The sequence below is a fragment of the Tiliqua scincoides genome, chromosome 4, assembly GCF_035046505.1.
Source record: "Tiliqua scincoides isolate rTilSci1 chromosome 4, rTilSci1.hap2, whole genome shotgun sequence".
Classification (NCBI taxonomy): domain Eukaryota; kingdom Metazoa; phylum Chordata; class Lepidosauria; order Squamata; family Scincidae; genus Tiliqua; species Tiliqua scincoides.
In genome coordinates this window covers 162,803,489-162,827,888 of record NC_089824.1, presented here as the reverse complement: position 1 = coordinate 162,827,888, position 24,400 = coordinate 162,803,489, and the positions used below count along the sequence as shown (strand labels likewise).

The window sequence follows — 24,400 nt, the reverse complement described above, 5'->3', positions numbered from 1 at the left end:
ACGCGTCTCTTGATTCCTTTCCCAGCTTCAGAACTCAGTGCTCGCCTGGCCCCGCCCCTCCCCGACGGTTTCCACTTGCCCCCGCCCCCTTCGGCGCCGGCAGGCCCCCTCCCCTTGTGAAGTCGCGCGCGCTCGCGCTCTGGAGGGGCCCCTCCTCTCGCGATACGTGGCCGAGGGGGCGGGATTGCCGCAGTGCCGGCGTGCTCGCTCCTGGCAGGAGTGCTGGGATGTCTGCGTCCGCGGGGAGCCTCGAGGAGCTTGGTGGTGCTTGAGGCGCTGCCTCCTTCTCTGCCCCCATGGACGGCTGGGCAGCCGGCGAGCCCCCCCGTTGAGGTGGAGGCCGTTGCCGCCCCGTCATGAGGAAGAGCCGCTCTCGGGGGGACAAAGCGGCGCTGCCGACCCCGCGGAGGCTGGAGCCTCCCTGCCGAGCCTCCCTGGACGCCTCCGTGGAGAGGAGAGCCGGCGGCGGGAAGGAGGCAGAAGAGGCGGGTCGGGGGGGCGCCGCCTGCAGGGAGCCGCCCGAGAAGGTAGCGCCGCGGCGGTGGGTGGGTGGCCGCTCTGCGGCGGTGGGGAGCCCTCCAGGTGGGGGGGAGCGTTGGCGCCCCCTTAGGCGGGGAGGAGCCGGGGCCAGGGATGCGCCTCTGTGGCAGCGCAGCACGGCCAGAAATGGGGGCGTTTGGGGTCTTCAGAGCCCAGTCCTATGCATGTCTACTCAGTAGTAAGCCCCATTACAGTCAGTGGGGCTTACTCCCGTGCAAGTGTGGAGAGGGTTACAGCCTTGCTGTCATCGGGCTCATACTGGAGAACCATACTGGAGACATCCACGACCTTTCCCCTGGGCACCCTCTCACAATCAAGGTAGGGTGCCAGGGGAATGGTGGTGGGCGTCTTAAAGAATAAGTAAAGGTGCTTTAATGCCACTGGTGCCAGGGGAACAGACAAAATAAAATATTTCTTTACTCAGTGTGTGGCTGGTCTGTGGAACTCCTTGCCACAGAATGTGGTGACAGCATCTGGCCTGGATGCCTTTAAAAGGGGTTTGGACAAGTTTCTGGAGGAAGAATCCATTATGGGTTACAAGCCATGATGTGTATGCGCAACCTCCTGATTTTAGAAATGGGCTATGTGAGAATGCCAATGCGAGGGAGGGCACCAGGATGCAGGTCTCTTGTTATCTAGTGTGCTCCCTGGGGCATTTGGTGGACTGGTGTGAGATACAGGAAGCTCGAGTAGATGGGCCTATGGCCTGATCCTATGGCCTGTTCTTATGGGTTGTGTATGTACATGCATTAATTTTATATGGGAGCGAAGCAGTGCCCCCCCCCCCAATAAATATGGAAAGACCTGTTGGCATATGGTGCTTCCTAGTTTTTTGGTGGTCACTTTTTCAGACCAAGATTATCTCCGCCAGGAGCTGCAAGCCTTAGGGAGCCAAGACAGAGAATCACATGGGGGTTGTCATTGGTAGTGTGAAGCTGGGCCTTTGGATGCGTTGGCTTTGGATGCGTTGACAGAATAAGCCACCCATTTTCAGCCATGGCACACTGGTGTGCAGCGAATGGTCTGCAAGTGTGCAGTGGGAGTTTGGGGGGGGTCATTTATTAGTAGGGCTTTTGGAGGATGTGAGCCCCCCCCAGCAACAGCATGGTGTGCCTTGACAATTGACACACTCAATTGTCAAAAAACTGATGGTGTACCTTGACAATTTCAGTGCCTTGTTAGTGTGCCATGAGATGATAAAGGTTGAAAATCACTGGAATAAGCCTAGTTTCCTGATATTGGTTGTATTCTGGAATGCAGAGAGCTGGTTGTCCACATCAGGTACAAGCTAGAGCAGGCTTGTCAAACTCAGCAGTCCGAATAGCAATCATTGTGCCTGCTTAGGGCCGTGAATGATGTTATTGAGAAGAAAGTGATGTAATTAAGCAGGTGATGACTAGAAATAAACACTTTTTTCTCACTTAGGAACTCATTAACTGCACATGAAAGAAGAGAAAATATGCAAATCTTAATCATAGTTTCAAAATATGGGGGAGGCCAATATCACGGTAGCTGCCCTTCAGTGTTACAGCAAAGTGTCACTTAGCTCAGCACCAGAGAGGTTTTCTACAAAGAGACACCTTGACAGAAGTGACGCTGCTAAAAGATCAGCCTGCATGATAATTGGGCTATCCCTGTGCCTCGGGAACTTCTCACTTTCTCACTCCTCTTGGTCTCCTCTTCTCCCATACAGTTCTTCGTCTTCTGAGACCTCCTTCCTTTTCTCCTTCCCAGTGCCTTGGCAAAAGTGGTGCTACTGAAAGGGTGGCACACATGATAAAATGGGTTCTCCCGGTGCCACCCTTTCAGCAGTGACACTTAAGCAGATGTGATGCTTCTGAAAGGGTGCCCTTTCAGCACAGCTACTTCTGTGTCACTTTGCAACTCAGCAGCTGATGGTGGTGCTAGGTGAGCCCAGTTATTGTAGGGACCGAATAGAGAGCTTCTGTGAGCTATATCCAGCCTGTAGTCCTTACGTTTGACACCCCTGAGCTAGAACGTGTTCTGTCCTATGCTAGATTAGACTCACAGTAGTAAAGTTGCTTTGGTAAGGATGTATTTGAAGCCACGTAGCAACTATGGAGGAAATTCCATCCTTCATGCTGCTAGTTGAAAAAATCTAGGGGCATTGTGAATATGGGATTATCTGTTGGATTTGCTCTAATAACTGTTTACAGTCCTACCACATATGCATACATCACCTGTCTCCATCACTGGGCAAAAATGGAACATGTGAGCTGATGAGATGGAAAGGTGGGTTGTATACTAAAGCGTCTGTTGTGCGATATGGTTTTCTTAAACACTTCTAGGTCTGTGCTTTAGTAACATATTTTGTAGTCATATTTTGTATTCATTCAGCATCAACCCTACTAGTCCTCTATATTATTTGTTGGTCATGATACCATACCTAACAGAACCAAATGTTTTACAGCAATTGGGTTAAAGTGTGAATGTAGTTGTGGCTACTGTCAATGACTCTGCAGTGTCATGCCTAGCTTATTATCAGACAGTGGCATTACTGAAGGTTGTAGAGGATGTTTTGAAGAAACAGGAAGTGGAATGTTCCACTGCACTCTTTCTTTAGAACAGCACTGCTCAAATTGCTGAGTGCAGCATGCTCGGAATGTGGTCCCTGTTCCGGACTGTATCTGAGCATTCTGCTTGGGCATCACGCAATGCCCTCCCCATTTGGAGGACAGGGACATTCTAGGCAGTCATGTCGTCTGCTTGGCGCGCAACAGGTTGCCCCAGAATGCCGCGCAACAGGTTGTCTGGGCAGATGTGATTGCCCAGAATGTGCCTGTCCTCCAAAGGGGGAAGACATCATGCAGCACCAAAGCGGAACCAAAATGTCCTCTCACTGGTTGGATGAATCCATGCGGATGCCAGATCTGGCCCCTGGATTGTGGTTGGCCCTTCCTTGCTTTAGAAGATTTCACCAGTTCTATGGTGAATAGAACATAGAACTGATGAATAGCGCCAGTTATATGCTTCTGAGTTCTTCTGGCCACATAAGCTGTTTCACATGTTTGAGGAGAAGTTGTTGAAATGTTGAAATCTATCATGTTGATTGTGGTTTTTTCAGTACTGTTGAAAGGAGAGGTGAGTTTTTAGTAGACAATGTATGTTTAGGGGATTAATCTTCCAGATGCATGTTTTCTATGTATTTGCATGCATACACTCCCCCCCCCCAATGTTACAGTAGGTATGTAGTTACATACTGTGGAAGAGCAGGGATATCTTGTAATGTCCCCCCAGCAGTGTTTTTTCTAGTAAACATATATAGGATTATGTTGTGAGTGTATCAGTTGATTTTGTGTAAGGGGAATCAAAAATTGTTGAAATGGAAGGAGGAAGAAAGAGAGACTGTGAAATAGAGGGTAAAATAGCTACAACTTCACAACAATAAATGATGAAGGAAGCTATCTCTTACAGCTCCCAGGGTCCCTAAAATGATTGTCCATGGTATAATGATAGACAGTTGGATGGATTGGCAAGGAATCAGACTTCCAAACAGGTCCAGCTGGATTTTAGTATTGGATAGTTTGACTGGTACAAATTTTTAAAAACTAGCAGTCTGTGTAGTTGAAAAAGAGCGCTGTGTTTTTAGTGCATATTTTGATGTGTTTTTGCTCAGATTATGAAGTGTGATACTGTACAAGTATGTTCATATGTTTTCATGGAATATTTTCCTATTACCTGAATGTCTTATCAGTAAGCCACAAAAGTTGAAGTAGCTAGTTATTCTATTCCTAATACAGCCAATATTTATTAGAACTTCTGACCTTTAAAGTCTTGCCTGAGACGAGTCATAATGTGGATGCTTTTACACCTTGGAACATTTTCTTTCTGCTGCCCATTGTCATTTCCAAAAAGATAAACTTTGCATCTCTCTTGCAGAAGTTATATTTTTCAGATATGATAATCATTAACAGAAAGAGCAGTGTAACTTCTTACAACTATTTCTACCATGTGTTTTAACATGTGAAACAACCTAGCAGTTAAACATGCATACATGTGCATGCTCAGCAGCGGTGGCGTAGTTGGAGGGGTCGGAGCACCCAGTCTGGCAGGGAGCCTCAGCGCGGCGGGCAAGCGGCCCCTCCCTTCGGAGCCACAGACGTATGTCTGTACGGCTCTGTTTGTTCCTCCTGCCAGGGATGGCTCTGAAGGGAGGGGCTGCTTGCCCGCCGTGCTGAGGCTCCCTGCCAGACTGGGCACTCTGCCCCCCTCCAGCTATGCCACTGCACAGCAAGACTCCTTTTAAGTTGTTTGTCATGTTAGGATGGTTTTGTATGTTTAATATTACTTTGGCTATATGTGAATGTTTTATATGTGTGCAGCACATACAGCAATAATATACCATCAGAAAGCAGCTAAAAGGTTTTTTTTTAGTAGTGCAGCATTCTCCTTGAGGCAATTTACTTTAATGACTCATGTAGATATGTGCTTCTATGCATATGTTACCCTAATGCATAGAGAAAAATTCAGCTGTAGACTTGATAAATGTACCAGCAAATTACCAAAATTACATGAATAATTCAGAGTATCTGCTGTATGTAGAAGTAGATCAGTGTGTAGAATGAATAAGCTTGTTACCACTAATATGGACAGATTTCCATAATATAGAGTAAGCTTTAATTTTTTCTCTCTTCTTTCAGCATATAGATGTTGAGATTTAACTGAATTGCTGCACAAGATAGTAAAACCAGAATAAAAGGAAGTGGGACAAGTTAAAACAGGGCTCCAGTGAAAAGAGGCCTTCTGTTTGTATGTATTTGGGAACAACCAAAGGAGGGTTAAATGTTCACCTCATCTGCTGCAACTACTTTAAGGGAGTTGCTTTGAATATCTTGCTTGCCAAGGGTGTGTGTGTTTGGATTGTGTGCTAATGATTGTCTCTCTTAGAATGATTGCCACAGCCACTTAAAAAAGGCAATCAGCAGTGATGCAATCCTTCCCTTTCACTCTTGGCAGATCACTTTCTAAGAGAACAAGGACCCTAATTTCTTCTCTAGAGGATTTTTACCTTTTCAGAGAGCTCCTAAAATGTCACCTTTTTGCTGTGAAAAATGAGTCCCATGAAAGTTCTGGTCAGGTCCAAACAGAAATTGCTATGCTCTTGTTATTTTGTCATTTTGCATGCTGAGTGGAAAATACTGCATCACAAACTCTCTTTTCTTAAATGAATTGCAGATCTGCCATGTTTTCAAGTTTATCCACCACTGTGAAGCCTAAAAGTTTGAAGTGCATTGAGAGGAGTCACCAGGTTTGATGGTGAACCACCTAGTTCGGCAAACACTCCCTGGTTTTTTTAAAGCAATCGCCTCTCCTCCTCCTACTGCCTCCCCTCATGAGTGCCCAATGAGATCATGGGTCTATAAGGAGATTCATGTTAGTATGGAAACAGCAAACACCATTGCCAATTGTGTATTGTTGCTTTTTCCAGGTTCAGTAGCTGTATGCTACATCAACTCTTGCTGAACCCTAGCAGTAGTTGTAATTTACACTGGCAGCCCCTTATGTAAGATCCTGAGGGCCTTTGTAATGCATTCATATGCATTCCATTGTACTACTTTATAACATAGTTTTAGGACAACTAAGAAGAATTCAGGAGATGTTAATAGTAAGTACACCATTCTGCTGTGCATACCAAGTTTAGGATTCCACTTTAGTTCAGTCTTACAAATAAATACTTCGGGGTTGGGTGTTATGCATCAGTTGTTCTCCTTTCACTCAAGCTTCTGCTTTTGGCTTCCTTTTCCCTGTTAATGCTGAACTCCCACTTTTCTGGTTATGGACCAGGAAGATGCGTACAGCATCTCTTTTTGTCATTAATCATTTGGGTTATCTAAGCAAGTCATGTCCCCAAGCCTCCATCTACAAAATGAGAATAATCCTTGCCTTACAAGGTAACTGTAAGGATTACATTAAGACATTCTGCACTAAGCACCTTGAACATTCAGAAGTGCTATACAGATGTGTGGCCAACTGCATATGTGGCCAACTGCATAAACCTTTTCATAGAAGGGGAGGGGTTAGAGCTCCTGTTATTGGGCAGAAAAAGGGTACACATTTTCCCTGTATATTTCTGAGCTGCTAAGTGACTTGTGGGGCCCAATCCTATTCAACTTTCCAGTGCGGATGCAGCAGCAATGTAGCCCTAAGTATAGGAACAAGTGTTCCCTCACTTTGAGGAGGGCTCCATGACTGCATTCCCTGTTGCAGGATACAGCACATGCCCTGTAGGCACAGCTGCATCAGCTCTGGAAAGTTGCATATGATTGGACCCTCAGTCTATTTGTGCCTTTGTGCTTTCTCACTTACTTCACTATAGTTGTTAATATAGGCCAAATAGAAGTTGTCAAAATAAACTTCTTGGAGAAAAAAAAATTAGATGTAAACATTTGTATGTTTGTGATGCTAGGTTTTTCAACATTTTTGGCCATTGATTAGTGATTAGCATGTGTATTGGTTCCCATGATGGCACTGGAAAACAGTATACTTGGGACATAGAAGCGGCATAAAGTATTCAAGATGAAAGCTGTATATTAAAAAAACTTTTTACAGGGGTAGGAAGGCAGACCTGCTCATCCTTGCATGCCAGTTTCACTACCTATAGTTGGTACCAACTTTCCTGTAAGTTGTGTGGTTGTGATCCAAGCCCCAAGCAATTTCTTTGTTGGCACTCTTCGTTTGGTGATGGTAGTGATGTAATCACCAAGTGCTCCAGATGGTGACAGCTGCCCCTGCATAGCCACCTTAGGGCTCCACCAGCTCCAGGAAAAAATTAGAAGCAACATTGGTTGGCACCTCCTTGAATGCATTATTTGGTACTATTAATATTACCTTGGTAATGATACCACTGGTGTATACTGTATTCTAGGGCTTTTCAAACTGGGACATCGTGATGCCCCAGCCTGAGGGCCCTGGCCTCTATCCCCTTAAGGGGCAGAGGCAGGGCGGAGGCAGCGACACGATCCCCAGGATCGCATCATTAAGGGACCGTAGGGACAGGCATGTACTTACCAGTCCCTGCAGCAGCCTCCCCGGGGGTGCGGGGAGCTCTGCGTGACCCTCCGCGGGGCTCCTGAGCCTTCTCAAAGGAAAAGCGAAGTGGTCACTCTCCACCTCCATTTTTGCGGAAGCAGAGCGCGATTGCTGCGCTTTCATTTTTAGCAGGCTGGGGAGCCCTGCAGATGCTTGCGCAGGGCTCCCTGCACCCCCAAGACGCTGCTGCAGGGAATGCTGAGTACATCCCAGTCCCTGCAGCCCCCTTAGCGATGTGATCCTGGGGATCGCGTTGCTACCTCCTCCCCCACAAGAACTTACATGCTGTCAAACTCTCTGCGAGTTTGAGAACCACTGCTGTATTCTGTTCATTGTATATACTCACATATAAGTTGAAAAATTTAAGCCTAAAAATCAATGCTTGAAAGCTTGTTCAACATATTAACACCCTTTTCTTATTGCCGTTGCATCTGCGCAACATTTAAAAAGTTGTGTTTTTGCAAAATTTTCAGGAAACTTCTAAACATACAACTAGGGTTAAAAATAGTGAAATCATGAGGTACATTTTCATTCATTAATTTTAGTTTTCATTTAACGCACAGACACTATTACAGGTTGGCACTTAGCACCTTACTGGTGGCACTTAATATTGTCTGTGTATCTTATGATTTCAATTTTTTGCTGCTGTTCAGTAAATTCAACTGTAGTGTTCTTAGGTAACAATTACTGATAAGTCATTTGATGTATGAAAATAATAATAATAATAATATTGTTATTTATATACCGCCTTTCTGGTAATCTGATTACTCCTCTAACTTTATTCCAGGTGGTTCACATAGGCAGGCTATATCTAAACCCCCAAGGGGATTTTTACAATAACAGAAAGGTTCTATCTTTCAAGAACCGCACATCATTTCAGGTGGATCTTTCACTGTCTGGTATCACTTCTGGCCCTCAGTTGCCTCCCAAGCTGGCTGACAAGCAGCTCCTTCATCTCTCACTTGAAGGGCAGCCAAGACACTTCTTCACTCACACCAAAGAGCAGGTGGAATAACTCAGCTCAGCTTGTCAGCTGTTTCAAGGTCTCGCCATTCGCGGAGCTGCTGGTGGCCTCGAACTGGCGACCTTCAGATGTTATCTTCGGGCTAACGGAGGTTCTACACTCTAGACCAGACCTCCTGCCCACATAATTTGACACATAATTTGTCAGGTTTTCCAGGATCTGACCTCTGGTAAAATCAGACAAAATTAAGTAATTCAAAGAATTTCATAATTCCTTAAGTTTTACACTCATCTTCTCTATTGGTCATAGCAAATTCCATGATTTTGATTGACTTATATGCGAGTATATACAGTACATTCTATCTGGCAATATCCTGTGCTTTTCTGGTGCTTCATTTTTCTCTTTGAAAAGGTTTGAAATATGCAGTGCATGACCTAGTCAACTGATCTTGCAAAACGGATAACTAGGTTTGTGAAGTGATAAATGCATAGGTTGTCAGGGCTGTGCTCAAGTCATGTCATTTCTTTTCATATTAAGAGCTAAACCTGCCATGTAAAATTGGTTTCCCTAGAAAATTATCGTGGCAGACAGCTGGTGAGACTGACAGGATTTTAGAACCAGAAAAACACTCCGTGTACAGTGGATTAAAAAAATTACATGGCGTTTATCTACCCTTATAGGTACCTGCTCTGGTTGTTGTTGTTTAGACTGCTTTTTGTTGTGTAGGTGTGCTATGCATGTATTAGAAGATGCATTTATTAAAAAATCTACCTTTTTAATGATCTACAGTTTGTAAGCATGTTTGCCCTCCCTTTGATTGAAAAATATTATGTAAAAACAGTATTATTAAATGCTGTTTAGCTTCTGCTATAATCTGATGGAATGTTATATTCTGTGGTGTATGTGTGTTGGATAGGTGACTAACTTAAAAAAAATGTGGACTTTTGTACTGCTTTTGTGAGTTAATTTGACTAGTTTCTGCCAATAATGTTTTCATTGTATACTTATACTGTGTCTGTGATTTGTACCTTATTTCAGGTAAGGGCGTTGGTTTGAAATTAGCATGAAACTAATTTGAAATATGAATGATTTTATTTTCTTTAAAGTTGACTGTAGTTTGCCTTTTGGCATGCAGTTTCTAAGTAGAGTGAATGTAGCATATTTCTCTTATGCAGAAAGTGGAAAACTTTCTTGCACTAAATTTAGGAGATTGTATCCTAAGGATGCCTTCTGTTTGCAGAATAAGCTCCATTTGTCCAAGGAAGGAGGGGTGACTTCACCAGTGTCTGCCTTCTGTAGCTTCATGTACCCAATGGATATCTGCTGTTCAGGGTCCTTCTCCATCTAGAACAAATTTAGGGTGTGGTGCAGGGGTTGCAGAGGTTGGGGAGATTGCACAAGGAGGGAGGGGCAGTTTTCACTAAACAGGACTGTTTCTGACAACAGAAGACTCTCAGGGTACAATCTAGGAAATGTTGATATTTCCTGAAGTCAGTCTGTTTGTGCTGGGGGTAGTGGGGGTGGTGGTGGAATGGTTTAGAGCTTTGTGTACTTAATGAAATAGTTTAAGATGACAATATGTGGAACTCCTTCCTGCAGGTTGTTGTGATGGTACCTGACCTAGATGCCTTTAAAAGGGAATTGGACACATTTATGGAGGAAAGTTCATCACAGGCTGCAAGTCATGATGACTGTATTCAGCCTCCAAACTTTAGAGATAGCCTGTCTCTGAATGCTAGATGCAAGGGGGTGGCAACAGGATGTGGGTATCTTATTGTCTTGTGTCCACGAAGAAGCATCTGTGGGCCATTGTGAGGTAAAGGAATCGAGACTAGATGGGCCCTTGGCCTGGTGCAGCAAGGCTTTTCTTATGTTCTTAATTTACAAATTAAGAGATTTATTGGTGTAAAGGCATTGTCAGATTTTTAAAATTAAGTGAATGGGCTGGGGGAGTTTTATAAACTTACCCTTTTTTTTGCTCTTATTTCAGGATGTTGTAGCAGAACCAATTTCACTGCGCTGCAGGAAGCTCAGTAACCCTGACATTTTTTCATCAACTGGGAAAAGTAAACTCCATCGTCAACTGAGTCAAGATGACTGCAAGCTCCGAAGGGGTAGTTTGGCTAGCTCTTTATCAGGTAATTTGTTTTGAACATGTTGCATGAAACGATCTCCTGCATAATGGGAATGCCATATTGTGTGAGTAAATGATTCAGAAGAGTTCCAGCTCATTTTCCACTATTTTTTCTTCTTTAGAACTGTTAATGTGTTTCCTAGGTCTGCTGTATAATGTTTTTTTAAAAAAATCTATGCTGTAAAGACTATTCTTTGAAATATATTCATATTAGCTCTATAGTTTAAGCATTGTGTTACAAATAAATCTAACAAGTAAGAAGTGTTTTGTTTTTTTCCTGCTTAAAGGAAAGCAGTTGCTTCCTTTATCCACTAGCATGCACAGTGGAGTGGCACAGTCAGCATGGCAGCCATCTGGGGAGTCATCCAACCTGGTTCGCATGAGAAATCAGTCACTGGGACAGTCAGCTCCTTCACTTACAGCTGGTTTGGTAAGTTTCAGTATATTTTACTATTTTTTTTAGCAAAGAAGATCTGTCCAAAAAGATTTTGATTTGCATCACACTTGCAATTTTGATTTCTCTTGTCCTTGATGTTTCCATTTTCAGGTTTTCAGTTTATATATTCTTATTTTCTGTAAAAGAAGGGAAGGAGTATAACAGCTTTAAGGCCAAGAATGGTATGTTTATAGCTTAGAAGTCAGGGATGAGCAAAACTTATCAAGGTGATAACCAGATTTGAATTACTGTTTCAGAATAACTGACTTATTAGAGATTCCCATTGGATGTTTTGATGATTTTTTCTGGACTCCTTATTAAGTTTTGGGATAGTGTTTAGACAGCTTAGGATTTAAAATGCCTTTCAGTCTTTTGTGGAAGGCAGTAACCATATTCTAGCCTTTGTTGTGAATAAGACACTCCCTGACATGCTCCACTCCACAGCCCTTATTGCTTATTTCTTTGAACTAGATGAGGAGGCATTGGGGAGGTGTTGTTCTGTATACTGAGTGTCAAACATAAGGCCTGTAAGCCAGATGCAGTCCTTGGAAGCTCTTTAACTGGTTCCCGTTATAACTGGGCTTTCCCAGAGCTTCAGTGCTTTTACTGAGGCATCAATTAAGTTCCAGTTAGGACTTAACCCACAGTTAAGCTCCTGGAGTGAGCCCCCTGCTGGAGGCTGTGGGTTAAGTCCTACCTGGGACTTTGATAAAAAAAAGTTCAAAAAAGAGCCTGCCTGGGACTGAACTTTGAGGAGTTTTGCTGCCTCAACTGGCCCCCCTTTTGGCAACTAGCAACCAACCTTTATATTTTGCAGCCATGGAGCACCTTCCCACCTTAAAAAAAATATTATTCCTCACTGGGATTTGAACCCCTAGCCTCTGGCTCCACAGACCTGCAGTTTATCCATTGAGCCACCAGAGCTCTTAGGCTCAAAGTGTTTGGAACTAATACTTGAGGCACTGATAGCCACCAGCTGGGCTCAAGACCTTATATATTAGTTCTGAACACTTTAACAATAGGCTTTCCTATAGCCCAATGGAGAGAGTGCTGGGCTGTGGAGCACAAGGTTGGAGGTTTGGATCCCTCCCTAGCCAGCAGTGTGGAGCGGGGTGGTGCAGGCAGGGGAAAAAAGGCGGGGGCAAGGAGGAGGGAAAAAAGGGGGCGGGGCGGGGCGGGGCAGGCAGGGGGGAAAAAGGTGGGGGCAAGGAGGAGGGGAAAAAAAGGTGCCGGAACGCCGTTCCGGTGCGTTCCATTACAAAAAAAGCCCTGCTTAGATTAATACTAATCTACAGATCCTTGACCAGTGCAAGGATCTTGGCATGTTTGTCTGCAGAAGAGAGTTGGTGCTGAATTTGGCAAGGAGACCTAGAAGACAAAGGAGGTTTAGAAGGGGACATTGACTAAAAATTGACTGGCATGAGAGTTAGAACACACAAAAGGAAATATTTCTTTACTCAGAGTGTAATTAATCTGTGGAATTCCTTGTGTCTTGATGGCACCTGGCCTAGATGTCTTTAAAAGAGAGAGATTTATGAAGGAAAAGTCAATCACAGCTTACAAGCCATGATGACTATATGCAGCCTCTGGGTTTTAGAGGTAGCCTATCTCTGAATGCCAGATGCAAGGCAGTGGCAACAGGATATGGGTATCTTGTTGTCTTTAGTGCTCCCTGAGGCATCTTGTGGGCCAGTGTGATATACAGGAAGCTGGACTAGACTGGGTCTTGGCCTGATCCAGCAGAGATCTTCTTATGTTCTTGTGCATATTTGCTTTTGGTGGGAAGGGAGGAATGCTGGGAAATGTAAAATGTTGTGAATCCTTGTTGAACTTTAATATTCCTTTTTTTTAATTTATATATATATTATATATATACAATGGATATGTAAAATGTTATGAGTCCGTGTGTGTGTGTGTGTGTGTACATACATATATATAATGTAAATCAATAAATGCAGATGTACCACTCCTGAATGCACTGAATCTTGGACCTTCAGACTTGCAGCTCAGTCTTATCCCTGTTAGCCCATAGAAAGCAGTTCTGCCTACAGACTAATTTTAAATTCATAGTGTTGCCTGAGCTATTAACATACTCATTAACACACCCAAATTCAGCCTGAGCCATTAACATACCCAAAGAAAAATGTCCGTACCTTAAAGGTTTTCAATAATGTGACATAACATTCCGTTCCATCAGTGAAAACTGAGATTTACACCATATTTTCATGTAAATATCAGACATATGTTAACCTTGTTAAAATGGAGCTCACCTTATATTTAGTGGCGGGTGCTTGTTCACACCAGGATCAAATGGTATCAAATGAAATGTATATACTGTATGTTTAAAATTATTTTATTACATAGTTGCATTAATGTGACCCTTGCAGGTAGGGGCATGGCAATGTTTGTATTCAGTACAAGATATTAACTTTATGCTCTGGTGCCATCTACTGGATTGCCAGTGTAATGTCCAAAGATTCAAGAACACTCACATGTTTGTCAACAACTGTGTGGGGTGGGTGGAGGAGACATGGGGCAAATACACTTTATGACAAAGGTGATTTCTGTCCACATCTCCTTAAGTACTTGGGGATGATAACCACAGGTCAACATAAAGCAAAAATTACACAGAATGCCTGATTTAATTACTCTGTACTTGTTAAGCTAGCCCTTAAAAGGTAAGTCTTGCACCTCTTATTTAAATTATTCAGCTTTTGAGTTAAACAGTATTCTGAAACTTTGGGCAGCAGCCAAGTACCTTTTGCCATTGAAACGTAATTCATAAAAGGCTATAACCAAGGGGATGTGCTTAGTCTACCTTAACTTTTCTATTGATATGGAAATAAGGAGAGCCAAACACAAACATATCTTGGTCCAGCAAATAGTGGTTTATTGAACCATGAATAAGTTCTGAGTGTGCATGCTCCCTATCTTCTTCTCTTGCAGACCTGAGTTAATTGAAAGTATCCTGAAAGAATTGCAGTTCACCTAGATATGAGGGGAGTGGTAGGAGAGAAGTGCATGGCACTTGTTCCTTGTCCAAATAGCCACAGATTGTTGAACTTATATTTAAATTGGAACAAGGTAATCTTGTAGTGTAGGATCAACATGTTTTAGATCAAAACTAACACCTTTAATTGTATCTGGAAGCTGCCAGCAAGGCTAATGAATACTGGTGTACTAAGTGGCTATGTGTACCACTCTTTAAACCATGAGACTGCAAAGTCCCAAACTCAGCCAAGCCAAGCTCTGCTTTCCCAGAAGTCCAGTGATGATGTATGACATGGATGCCATGTGCTATGCAACCAATGAAGTAGTGGTGCAGACTTCTTAGGGGGGAATATTGTATGTGACCCATGCAATGTGAGGTGCTAGGTTCTTCATTGCTTAGTTTAAATGTTGTGTTGGATTGACAGTTTTAGGAAATGGTGCCTGCATTTTGCAGGTTTGAGCTTCCAGACACTTAATCTTTCTTCTTCTCCTCCACTTGGCTCTAAATAGTACCACCAGTAGTGGTGGGGAATTCATCATTAGGTTCTTAGGTGGTGCTTTATGACTTTGACTCAGTTTGGACCAGTTGTGTTTTACAGATACATGTTTACTAAGTTATACCAGAACCACAGTGGCAAAGTTCACTTGAGTTATTAGGCAGAAACATTTTTGTTCTGTGAACCTTTATTGATGTATGAAAACAATTATCTGGTATTAGGCTTCTGTTCATGTTCTGATAAGAACAACTTTTTATAGGGAGGGTCTGCTACCTTTTAGATACAGGAGGCCCCAATATCCGTGGATCCTGTATCTGCGATTTAAGTTATCTGCAGATGTGCCCCCCATGTCCATTAACTTGTTTTACAGACTTACCTCAGCAGAAATGTCTTGCTTAACAAGGTCGTTATAAGCTTACAAGCTTATAGCGAAGGTCAGGCTGCTTCCTGGCAATCTGGACACTTGAAAAAAACACTAGATCATGGTTATCAGGAAGTGGTTAGCTTCTGCTTCCTGTTAAGCTCGCTCCAGGCAGCCTGAACTTTACTATAAGCTTGTGAGCTTATAATGACCTTGTTAAGCAAGACATTTTCACTGCATTCAGCCTGTGAAAAAAGTTAATGGGGGGAGGGGGTGTCAGGAGACAGATGTCTCCCATATCTGCAGTTTCCATATCCTAAGGGGGTATGTGGAACAGATCCCCCGTGGATACGGGGCACATGTGTAAAAGGGTAGGCAGGTTTAATTTGGCTAAAAAGGTTCAAGTGTCAGCCTTTTCCTAAGCAAATGGATTCTTTCTGCTTTGAAAAATACCTGAAAGATTGAGGATGCTTGTATCAGAGGCACTTAAGGTGAGTTGATTCTACATCATGTGAAATAATTTTGAAGGGGAAGGATGTTGGGAAAGTGTCTTTTTAAATATATTTTGACTAGACCAGTGGCATACCTAAGGGGCGGCCACGGGTAAAAGTACTCCTAGGCAACTCAGCACTGCCTCCTCCAGTCATGTCGCCCACAGGGCCAAGTGCACCTGCTGCCTCCCTGAAGGCCTCCAGAGGACCTTAAAATGGTACTTCTGGTTTTCTAAAAAAAAAACTCGAAGTGAGTTTTAAGGCCCGGGTGGGGAGTCATGTCCAGGATTGCCCTGGGCAGCACAATCACCAGGACAACCATTGGAATAAACTTCTGAATATAGTCTTTGGTGCAAAGTCCCTCTCATAATTTTTTGGAAGTAGTGAAAGTTATCTTCCTTGAATATAAAATAGACTTTCTGAAAACCTTAAAGCTGTATTTTTCATTCCCCCCCCCCCATAATTTATAGAAAAAGAGCACATGCATGGAAATTTCACACAATCTAAGATGGTGGTACCCAGCTGAGCTGGGAAGAATAGGCTGTGGTAAGTTTGGAAACCGCTGTCCGAGCATCTTTAAGGACTGATAATGCAAAATGAAACCTCATCCTTCTGAACTCCAGTTGAGTGATAGCGTTGTTGAAATGAGAGAGAAGTCGCAATGCCATATTCTGTTTCTTTGATGTCATGCATAGACCTTGCATGGTTAACACAAAAAAATGCACTAACAAGAATGTTTCTTTTTTAAAAATCTGAAATAGGTTGATGAATCTGAAAATGCCTGACTTCATTTTATTGAAAAACTTTTCTAGAATATTTGGTGCCAGACCTTGTATAATCGGAATGTAATCAGTGTTAGCTCCTGGCCTTAGGTAGCTAGATATCACTTTTGTATTTCATTTTGGGAGAAAGTAGGTTGAAGAAAGTGACACAGAATGCTAATCAAAATATATTGGACTGCATTAATGCAACTGGGATGTTAAGTTCGATTGTTTAGCAGCCCCTCTCAAAAGCTCAGACTGTCAAATTTTAGTTTGAAGCTGTTAAATAGTATTGAAAGTAAGAAATCTGCCAAGAACCCAGGTAGTTGCCAAAGTGAAATTAACATACAGTAAAAAAAAATCTTTTGAGAGGTGCTTAAACTGATTATATCCTTCACAGAGAGCAAAGCTTAAGAATAGGGAAGGAGGGGAGGAAATGACAATTTGAGGAACACGGGATATATTAAAATATGAGTGTAGTGTTCCTCAACATCTGCAGAAATCCGCTATGCAAATTTAAGGCGTACTTGCATTTCTGTGCCAGACATATTGCTTAGCCAAATTTGCTGTTTAACAAGGACATTCCCAATTCTTTGTGAAGAGCAATGGTTATGGGAGAGTGATTATCTTCAGTACAAAAAAGTAAATAATTACTCTTTAGTGCCTTTTAGAAGAGATGTTTCAAAATGAATATTCTTTAAAAGACTATTCTGAACGTAGTTATTTGTATGATGATAATTATAGGGAAGATAATTATGCACAGTGGCGGGCTTTACCCAGAGTGTGGCAGTAGCTGATAGCTTATTATTCTGTGTTAACTAGCAAATGGTTCTGGAAGGAATAGTAATTTGCATTAGGCATCCCCCCCTATGCAAGTACACCATGCTGTCATAGTGGGTTGATTATTAAGCAGTAGGATGTTGTGAAGGATTTTATGTAGAGTTTAACACTGTCCTACTTCATTGTAAAAATGTTAATGCTTTTTCAGTGGGAAGCTTCCTCTTTTAATATACTTCTCGTATTTCTAGAGGCCCTCAGCAGCTGATTGAAAATTTCTGTGTTAAACAAAAAAAGTCTGACTACTTTCCATATATTTTAAAACATGCCATTTTCTCTTGGCTATACAGCCAATTGTAAATGCATGGAACTTGCCTTATGGTAATTGGTAGTCATCTGCTGTCAGCTGGAATGATTGCAGTTCTCATTATCCTCAGATCCTGTGTGTATGTTTTATCCCAGAGCTTGCTGAATTGATTTTGGCACGTAGATTCTGCTTCCTTTCTGACAGCAGCCCTATTGTAGAGTGAGACTGCTAGAAAGTGCTTGGCAAGCAAGATTCTTATTTTTCTGTATTCAAAGTATTTTGCAAAGAATTGTTCAGTAAGTAAGGTCATTGAGTGGAAATCTGGGTGCTCACAGCATTAATATTTTGTAGAACGGATTCCAACTTTCTCTCTTTATGTGATATGCTTAATTGTGTTCAGGATTAGAGTTTTAAGGAAATGTAATTGTTCCCCCATTGGTAGTGCCGACTGTTGGGGTACCCTGGGCAAAAACCTAGCGGGGGCCTCCTGAGGGCAGACTGTGCCTCCCACTCATTCAAAAGCATGTTGATCAATGTGCCCTTCCTTACCCTGCTGACTGTAGCTGCAGTGAAATCAGTGAAAAAGGACTCTCGCCTGTCTGCTGCCAGGCACATGATGTGCCAAAGGCTGCAGTAGGAAAGAGGACTCATTCATTGCTACCATTTGTTCTTTACAGTTTTTTTTAGTAAACTTCCCCATTGGGCCCTGGGTGAATTACTAGGTGATTATGGAGAAAACTGGCAGCAACCAGCCGCCCTTTCTTAGGTGCGTTTTACAATTTCCTGATGCCTGTGCCTCCTGATTTGTAAGTCTCTTGACAGAAGAACAGCACTTTTTGATATAAGCAGAAGTTAGCAGGAAATAGCATATATCAATTTGGAGGATGAACAAGTGAATGAACCCCTGATAGTGTAACTGTCATCAGTGGGCCTTGTAATGATGTTGTCTGAGTAGATGGAGGACAGTTGTCGCTGGGGATTTGTGACAAGATTTGGCCTTCTGTTTGTGTCTCTGTTATACATTTTGTTGCAGATGAGTAGCCTTTTCAGATTTGGGTGTAGTCTGTAACCAAGAACAAATCTTCTACTCAAAGCATTGTCTGCCCAAGGCTGGGTGATGGCAGAAGTGTCAGCATTCAGAGTGGGTTATAGGTCATTGGTATTTTGGAATTGTGTGATGTGAGAGCTATAGGTGACAACCAGTAGCTGTCTCTTTGACTTCTGAATCTGTTCTGTAGTACCTTGTTTCCCTTGTACCAATCCAGCCCTATCATCCTGTTGCTTCATTTTGTTGGATGAGTATTATAATTTTAGATGTGCCTATCTGATAAAGATGTTATCTCACAAACATTAAAACATGTTCTAAAATCACAGGCACTCAGAAAAACTTTTCATAATACAAAGCTTAAAAAAACACACACAAATGAAATACATTGTTCACTAAAATGGTTCCGCAGGTCAGAACAGCTCCTTTGGGAGTACTATTGCTAAGTCTAGACTGTCCTGCGGAACCATTTCACATATGGTAGTTCAGGAAGTTATTGTAGAGGCAAAAAGGGTTGAATAGAATACAAAATGGTAATTTAAATCTTCATTTAACCCATGAAGTGCCAATCAGCATCACCTTAACGTTCCACAGGCTGGTTTTACAAGTTTTACAACCCAGTAGGAAAAATTCCTTTTGTCAGAGATCTGTATAGGGCTTGGTTAGCAAAGGCTTGAAGGGAAGCTATCTACCCATTGTTTGCTTCCCTTTACAATCCCACTAAATTTGGGGCTGAACTGGTGGTGGAGCAGTGAACTTCCTTAGCTACCCATCCTTCATTCCTGAACTAATTATGGGTAGATGTGTTTGAAAATGGTGTTATTTATTTTACTCAGAAGTAAGCCCATTGTGTTCAATAAGGCTGTAATCTTACCAGAAACAAACACCTTTAATTATGGGCAATGGAACTCTGAAGAGTTCTAGTGCTTTTGGAATGTGGTACCGGGTGAGGAATTTGCAAAGATTGGTAAGTTGTGAAAGATTGAAAAAGAGCTTGTGAAAAAGTGGGGAAAAAATAGACTTCTGTACCCTTGTTCCATCTTCTCCGTGACAAATGTCTCATTCGTACCCTTATATGCAACTATTGCTAAATGCTCAGTGTTACAACTTGCTGAAGTGCAAGATTGATTTGAATAATGACCCTGCGAAGATGAACCAATTGTGATGTGTGGGTGCTGTTTTCCAGATTCTACTTCCATGCTCCAAATGTGTTCCAAATTGTGTTTAATATTTAAAGCATTTGATTTTCTGGAACCAAAAGGATAAATGCTGATATTTGAAGGCTGTAAAAAACCTATTCTAAATATAACAGAAAGCAAATATTGATTATTTATTTCTGCAGTTGATTTCAGATAATTTGTAAGAAGCATAGTGGATAGAAATTTTGCTATATAGGTTTTTGAAAGATAGCTCTTGAATAAATTATTGCACCTTCTCTTTTAAATGCACAGTCATTTATTGTAGAAAGCTTCTATTCAGACTTTCTCCTGCAGAACCCAAGGTGGTTTACAATCAAGAGAGAACAGTGCAAAACCATAACAGTCATAATGAAAACAAGTGGCAACAAATCTAGTTGCAAAACTAAGAAGATAACAAACAGAATAAGCTTAAGAGCTGACCCAATGCCACTTTAATTTATCTTAGATACTTGAAAAATGTGATTGCAGAGATTATATGCTGCTAATGATTTTTTGACTTTGGTTCTTTTAAATATTTGGTGTTAATCACAAGAACCTTGTATCAAGGCCATCGTCATAAAAATCTGTGGTGTCATCCAACAAAATTTATAAATATAAATGTACAAAAGACTAAAACTAAAGTGATGTGATTATAGTAAAATATCACAACACTGGTGTGTAATATAAAAACCATTGCAGTTTCCAAACAGGAGAATTTCTTCAGCTCCAGACAGTTGTTGTGACTTGTTGAGGAATGCAGGCACAGTTGTGTTGTGTTAAGCTGCTTGGTGTAGAGTGTAAATTTGGTTCCCTTACTCAAAGGTTGGGACCACTGTAAGTTTTTGCTGCTGGTGATGGCACCTCAGAGAATGAACAAAGCATTTTTAAAATGAACCTGGAGGTCACTGTGCCTCTCCGGAGGGTACAGGGAGCCTGCAGCCCCCTCTGTGGGCCTCCCCACACCTTAGAACTGCTCCATAATACGATCGCAACCTACTTCTGGTTTCGCAACTAAAACCAGAAGTGGGTTGCAATCATATTGCAGACCATAGCAGCAGGCGTCATCTTGGTGGTTGAGCAGAAGGCTGCTGGAAGAATGCTAAACAGGAACAGTTCTGGTTGAATTTTGAATGGGAGACTGAAAGCTGATAAAGCTGATTGGGAGGAGTTGCTGTTTACTGCTTGGCTGATCTGAAACTGCTCCTGCTGGAAACTTGGAAGGCATACTCAGATGCCAGATGTGATGACCATGCTGTGAAGAATTTCATCTGGAAGAGAAGAGTTCTGCGAGCTGTCTGTAGAACAATTGTTGTAATAAACTCATTTGTATTCTACTATAAAGCTTTGCAAGCCACCTTGGGCATGGAAAAGGAGGGATATAAATCTTTCTAATAAATAAATATTACAGAGCCGTTCTAAGGTGTGGGGAGGCCCCCAGAGGGGGCTGCGGGCTCCCTGCATCTTCCAGAGGGGCATGGTGATCTCCAGGTTTGTTTAATAAACCTTTGTTGTAGGTGGTGGCATGATTCCTGAGGTGCTGTCACTGTTGACTGCACTCCCATTTAAGGGGGTAGCAACTGTAAATGAAAGATCTAGTGTAGAATTCGTGATCTTTTGTCAATCTAAAAATGTACATTTTGAGCACTGATAGCTGAGGAGAGACTTCTTGATCCCTCAACACTTCATTCATCCCATTTGTGTCTATTGTTCCTCCCCACCACCCCAGGTTGCCTCATCATTGCTTTTATTGCAAATCAGAACTGGAAATCCACTTCAAACCCTGGTGGCTGATTTCAAGTTGGATAGAAAGCATTAATTACTGTCTGCTAATACTGACTAAACAGGAAACTGAGAACAATTTATGTGCAAGAGGGGAGGTGAAGTAGAGAACCCATTGCTAATTTCTAATTTGCTAAACCATGGTTAAAGAACCTTTCACTATTACTTAATGTTCTAATTGGCAAACTGGTGTTGAATATAGTCTGGCAAAAAAGAATTGCAAACAAAATTTTAAGTAGGTTTGTAAGCAATGGTTTAATGTTTTCTGAACTGACATATACTTATGAATTGTTCTTTTTTGTGAGACTGTTGAGTCAAGAAGTTGGGAGTTATGTTGTGGAGTGCTGTGAGAGCAAAAAATGAAAGCAGACAAGGAGCTCTAACCCAGCGCAGGATCATGGGAAACTGCCGTATGCTGAATTAGACCACTGGTCCCTTTAATGCAGAATTGTTGACTTATATCAGTAGTGATTCTCATGGTTTTAGATACAAGTTTACCTTTGCCATATCCAAAGATGCAATGGATTGAACCTGAGCCTTGTGCAGTGCAAAGCTGATGTTCTTCCTTTGAGCTACAGTCTCTCCCTTAAGCAAATTTCCATGATAATTCTGAGTATTTGTATAGTACTTTGAGTATTCAAATCTCTTCACTTATATTATCTTTCTATATTTACAAAAACTCCATACAGCAATGTTTCTCAGTGTTTGTCCTCCACTGTAGCACTTCACATGGTCCACCTATTTGAAGTACCACCAGAAGTAACTGACAGTGACATCATCAGTTACTTCTGGGTTGGGAGACCAGATGCTACACATTCAACACCAGTAAGAGCTCAGAGTGGATGGGAGGGCTTTTTCAAGCATGGAAAAGCATGCTTTGGAGCCTCCTTGTTGTTTGTTGTGTCATGCTTTGGTCTTGCTGCCAGTCATGGAGGTGTCTAGGGATCCTGTGAGTACCACCAAACACCACCTCAAGTACTACTGGTGGTACCTGTACCACTGGTTGAGAAACACTGCTGTACGGTAAGTTCTTGGAGTGATTGTTTGGTGGTGAGTGTGCTTAATTTACTATCTTTATAAAAGATATTGTCCTCCCTATGCCTGCTGGGGCCACTTTGCAAATTAGCTTTGCAAAACTTAGCAGTTGGGAACAGTAGAAATTTATGGCTAGGGAAGAGGCTTTCCTAATAAACTGCCGCTTCCTCAATGCTTCTGGCTGAGAGGAAAACTTGCTCTGTGTGTGTGTGTGTGTGTGCTTGGTGAAGTCTCTCTCTAGGCGGGCATGTCACCCCTGTGCATTCCTTGGTGAGTCTCAGAATGTGGGGAAGAGGATCATAAATACACTGAAGACTAAATTTGGCTTTGTCACCTTGATCAGCAATGGCACAGAGAAACCAGAATGTGTTCTGTGCAGTGTTGTTCTCAGTGCTGAATCAATGAAACCCTCAAAACTTAAAAGTCACTTAGAGACAAAGCATTCAGAACATTCTAAAAAGGATTTGGAGTTCTTTCAGCTTTCAAAAAGTGTGATTTATTAAAAACAATGACTTCACTTCCTGCTTAATGACATCACTTCTGGCCCTCAGTCTTAAAGGGGTCATTACAAGTTGTCATCCTAAAAAGGTGTTGAGGTGCAAAGAAGGTTGGAAACCACTTCTTTAGCTGCTATGCTATTCCTGCTCTCAAAAATTAACAAAACAAAAAAATTCAGGGGTTCCATGTCTCCCAGGAACCTCAAAGGCAGTTTTTAACAGGGGACCTTATGCACGCAAGATATCATGTAGGCCTGAAATGTATTTATATACAGGCATGCCCTGGTATTTGCAAGAGTCTCTTTTTAGAATCCCACACTGATACCTGAATCTGCAGATTCTGTGGGTGGCCCCCTGCCCTTGGGAGTGAGGGAAGCTGCACTCCTCTTGCCTCTAGAGGTTCTTCTGAGTCTGCCCGCAGCCTCTGCAAAGCTCAAAATGGCTGTTTAGGTCAGTGGTCTCCAAACTGGAGACTGCTGTGTTCCAAAAAAACCCTCCCCATCCTGAGTGGAGTTTACTGTTCTACCATGTGCTGTTTCTTTAAAGCTGATCCTGGCACAGGGATGCTCTGGGCAGTCACATCTATTGCCCAGCGTCCCAGAAGGTTGTGCAACAGGATGTCTGGGCAGATGTGACTGAAAGAAAGAAAGAAAGAAAGAAAGAAAGAAAGAAAGAAAGAAAGAAAGAAAGAAAGAAAGAAAGAAATGCAGCTCCTGCGGCCTCTGCTGGGCTCAGACTGACTCTTAGAGTAAAAAAGAAAAAAACAGAAGTTATCTTTTTTTTTAACTTTAAAAGTTAATCTGAACCCGGCAGAGGTTGCAGGTGGGTGCGCTGGGCTCAGAGGACCCTGTGGAGAGGATGTGCGGGGTGGCCCACGGACCTGATCCACGAATAGGGCCCCCCGTACTTCCCTGTTTTTCAGTTAGATACTTGCATGGTGGCTTACAGAGTTAAACTAGTAAAATCAAACCAGTTATAAAAGAAAAACTCTAAAATCATAAAAACCATCAATCAATATCCATAATACATTTGCATTGAAATAGCCCTTGCTTTTTGTATTATGCAAGTAAAAATATCTTCACTTGGCTCTCGTCACCACCAACCTGACCTTTTGTCAGGACACCCAGAGAATGTGTCTGAATGAGCTCAAAAAATAGGTTGCATGTAACATGCATGATTTTTCCCTACCTGTTTTTAATTATTATTAAGATGTTGACAAGTTGGTAAAAAACTTTGAAAATCATGTTCTTGAATACAGATTTAGTAAATTTTTGCTATTGTAGTCAATCCACTATATGCTGTATGCTTTTAGCTGTATAAAATTATGTATGCTTTTAGTTATTTAGAAATGATTTAGGACTTTCTCATTGTTGGACCTTGATTTGAAGTCTTGGCATTTTGTCCTTAATATTGAGAACAATAATTAGTAGAAAATTGAGAGTACCCTGCCAACTTGGAAATTACATGCACTGCTTTTAGCTTGCATAAATATTTTCTACTTTGCACTGCCAAGATGTTTTCAAATGCATTAGCCTACAAAAAATGTATCTTCTTTAA

The 24,400-nt window shown here is 42.1% G+C and overlaps 1 protein-coding gene across 3 annotated transcripts in view; it reads left to right on the top strand.

Moving 5' to 3' along the window:
• The first annotated feature begins 208 nt into the window (after positions 1-208).
• The window catches only part of MAST2 (microtubule associated serine/threonine kinase 2), a 217,493-nt gene continuing 193,301 nt past the window's right edge, over positions 209-24,400 (top strand). For all 3 annotated transcript variants that reach the window (XM_066626695.1, XM_066626696.1, XM_066626694.1), the window contains exons 1-3: positions 209-527; positions 10,545-10,692; positions 10,976-11,118. In XM_066626695.1, coding sequence (XP_066482792.1) covers positions 357-527; positions 10,545-10,692; positions 10,976-11,118 — 462 coding nt within the window. In that variant the 5' untranslated portion in view covers positions 209-356. The remainder of the gene's footprint in view (positions 528-10,544; positions 10,693-10,975; positions 11,119-24,400) is intronic.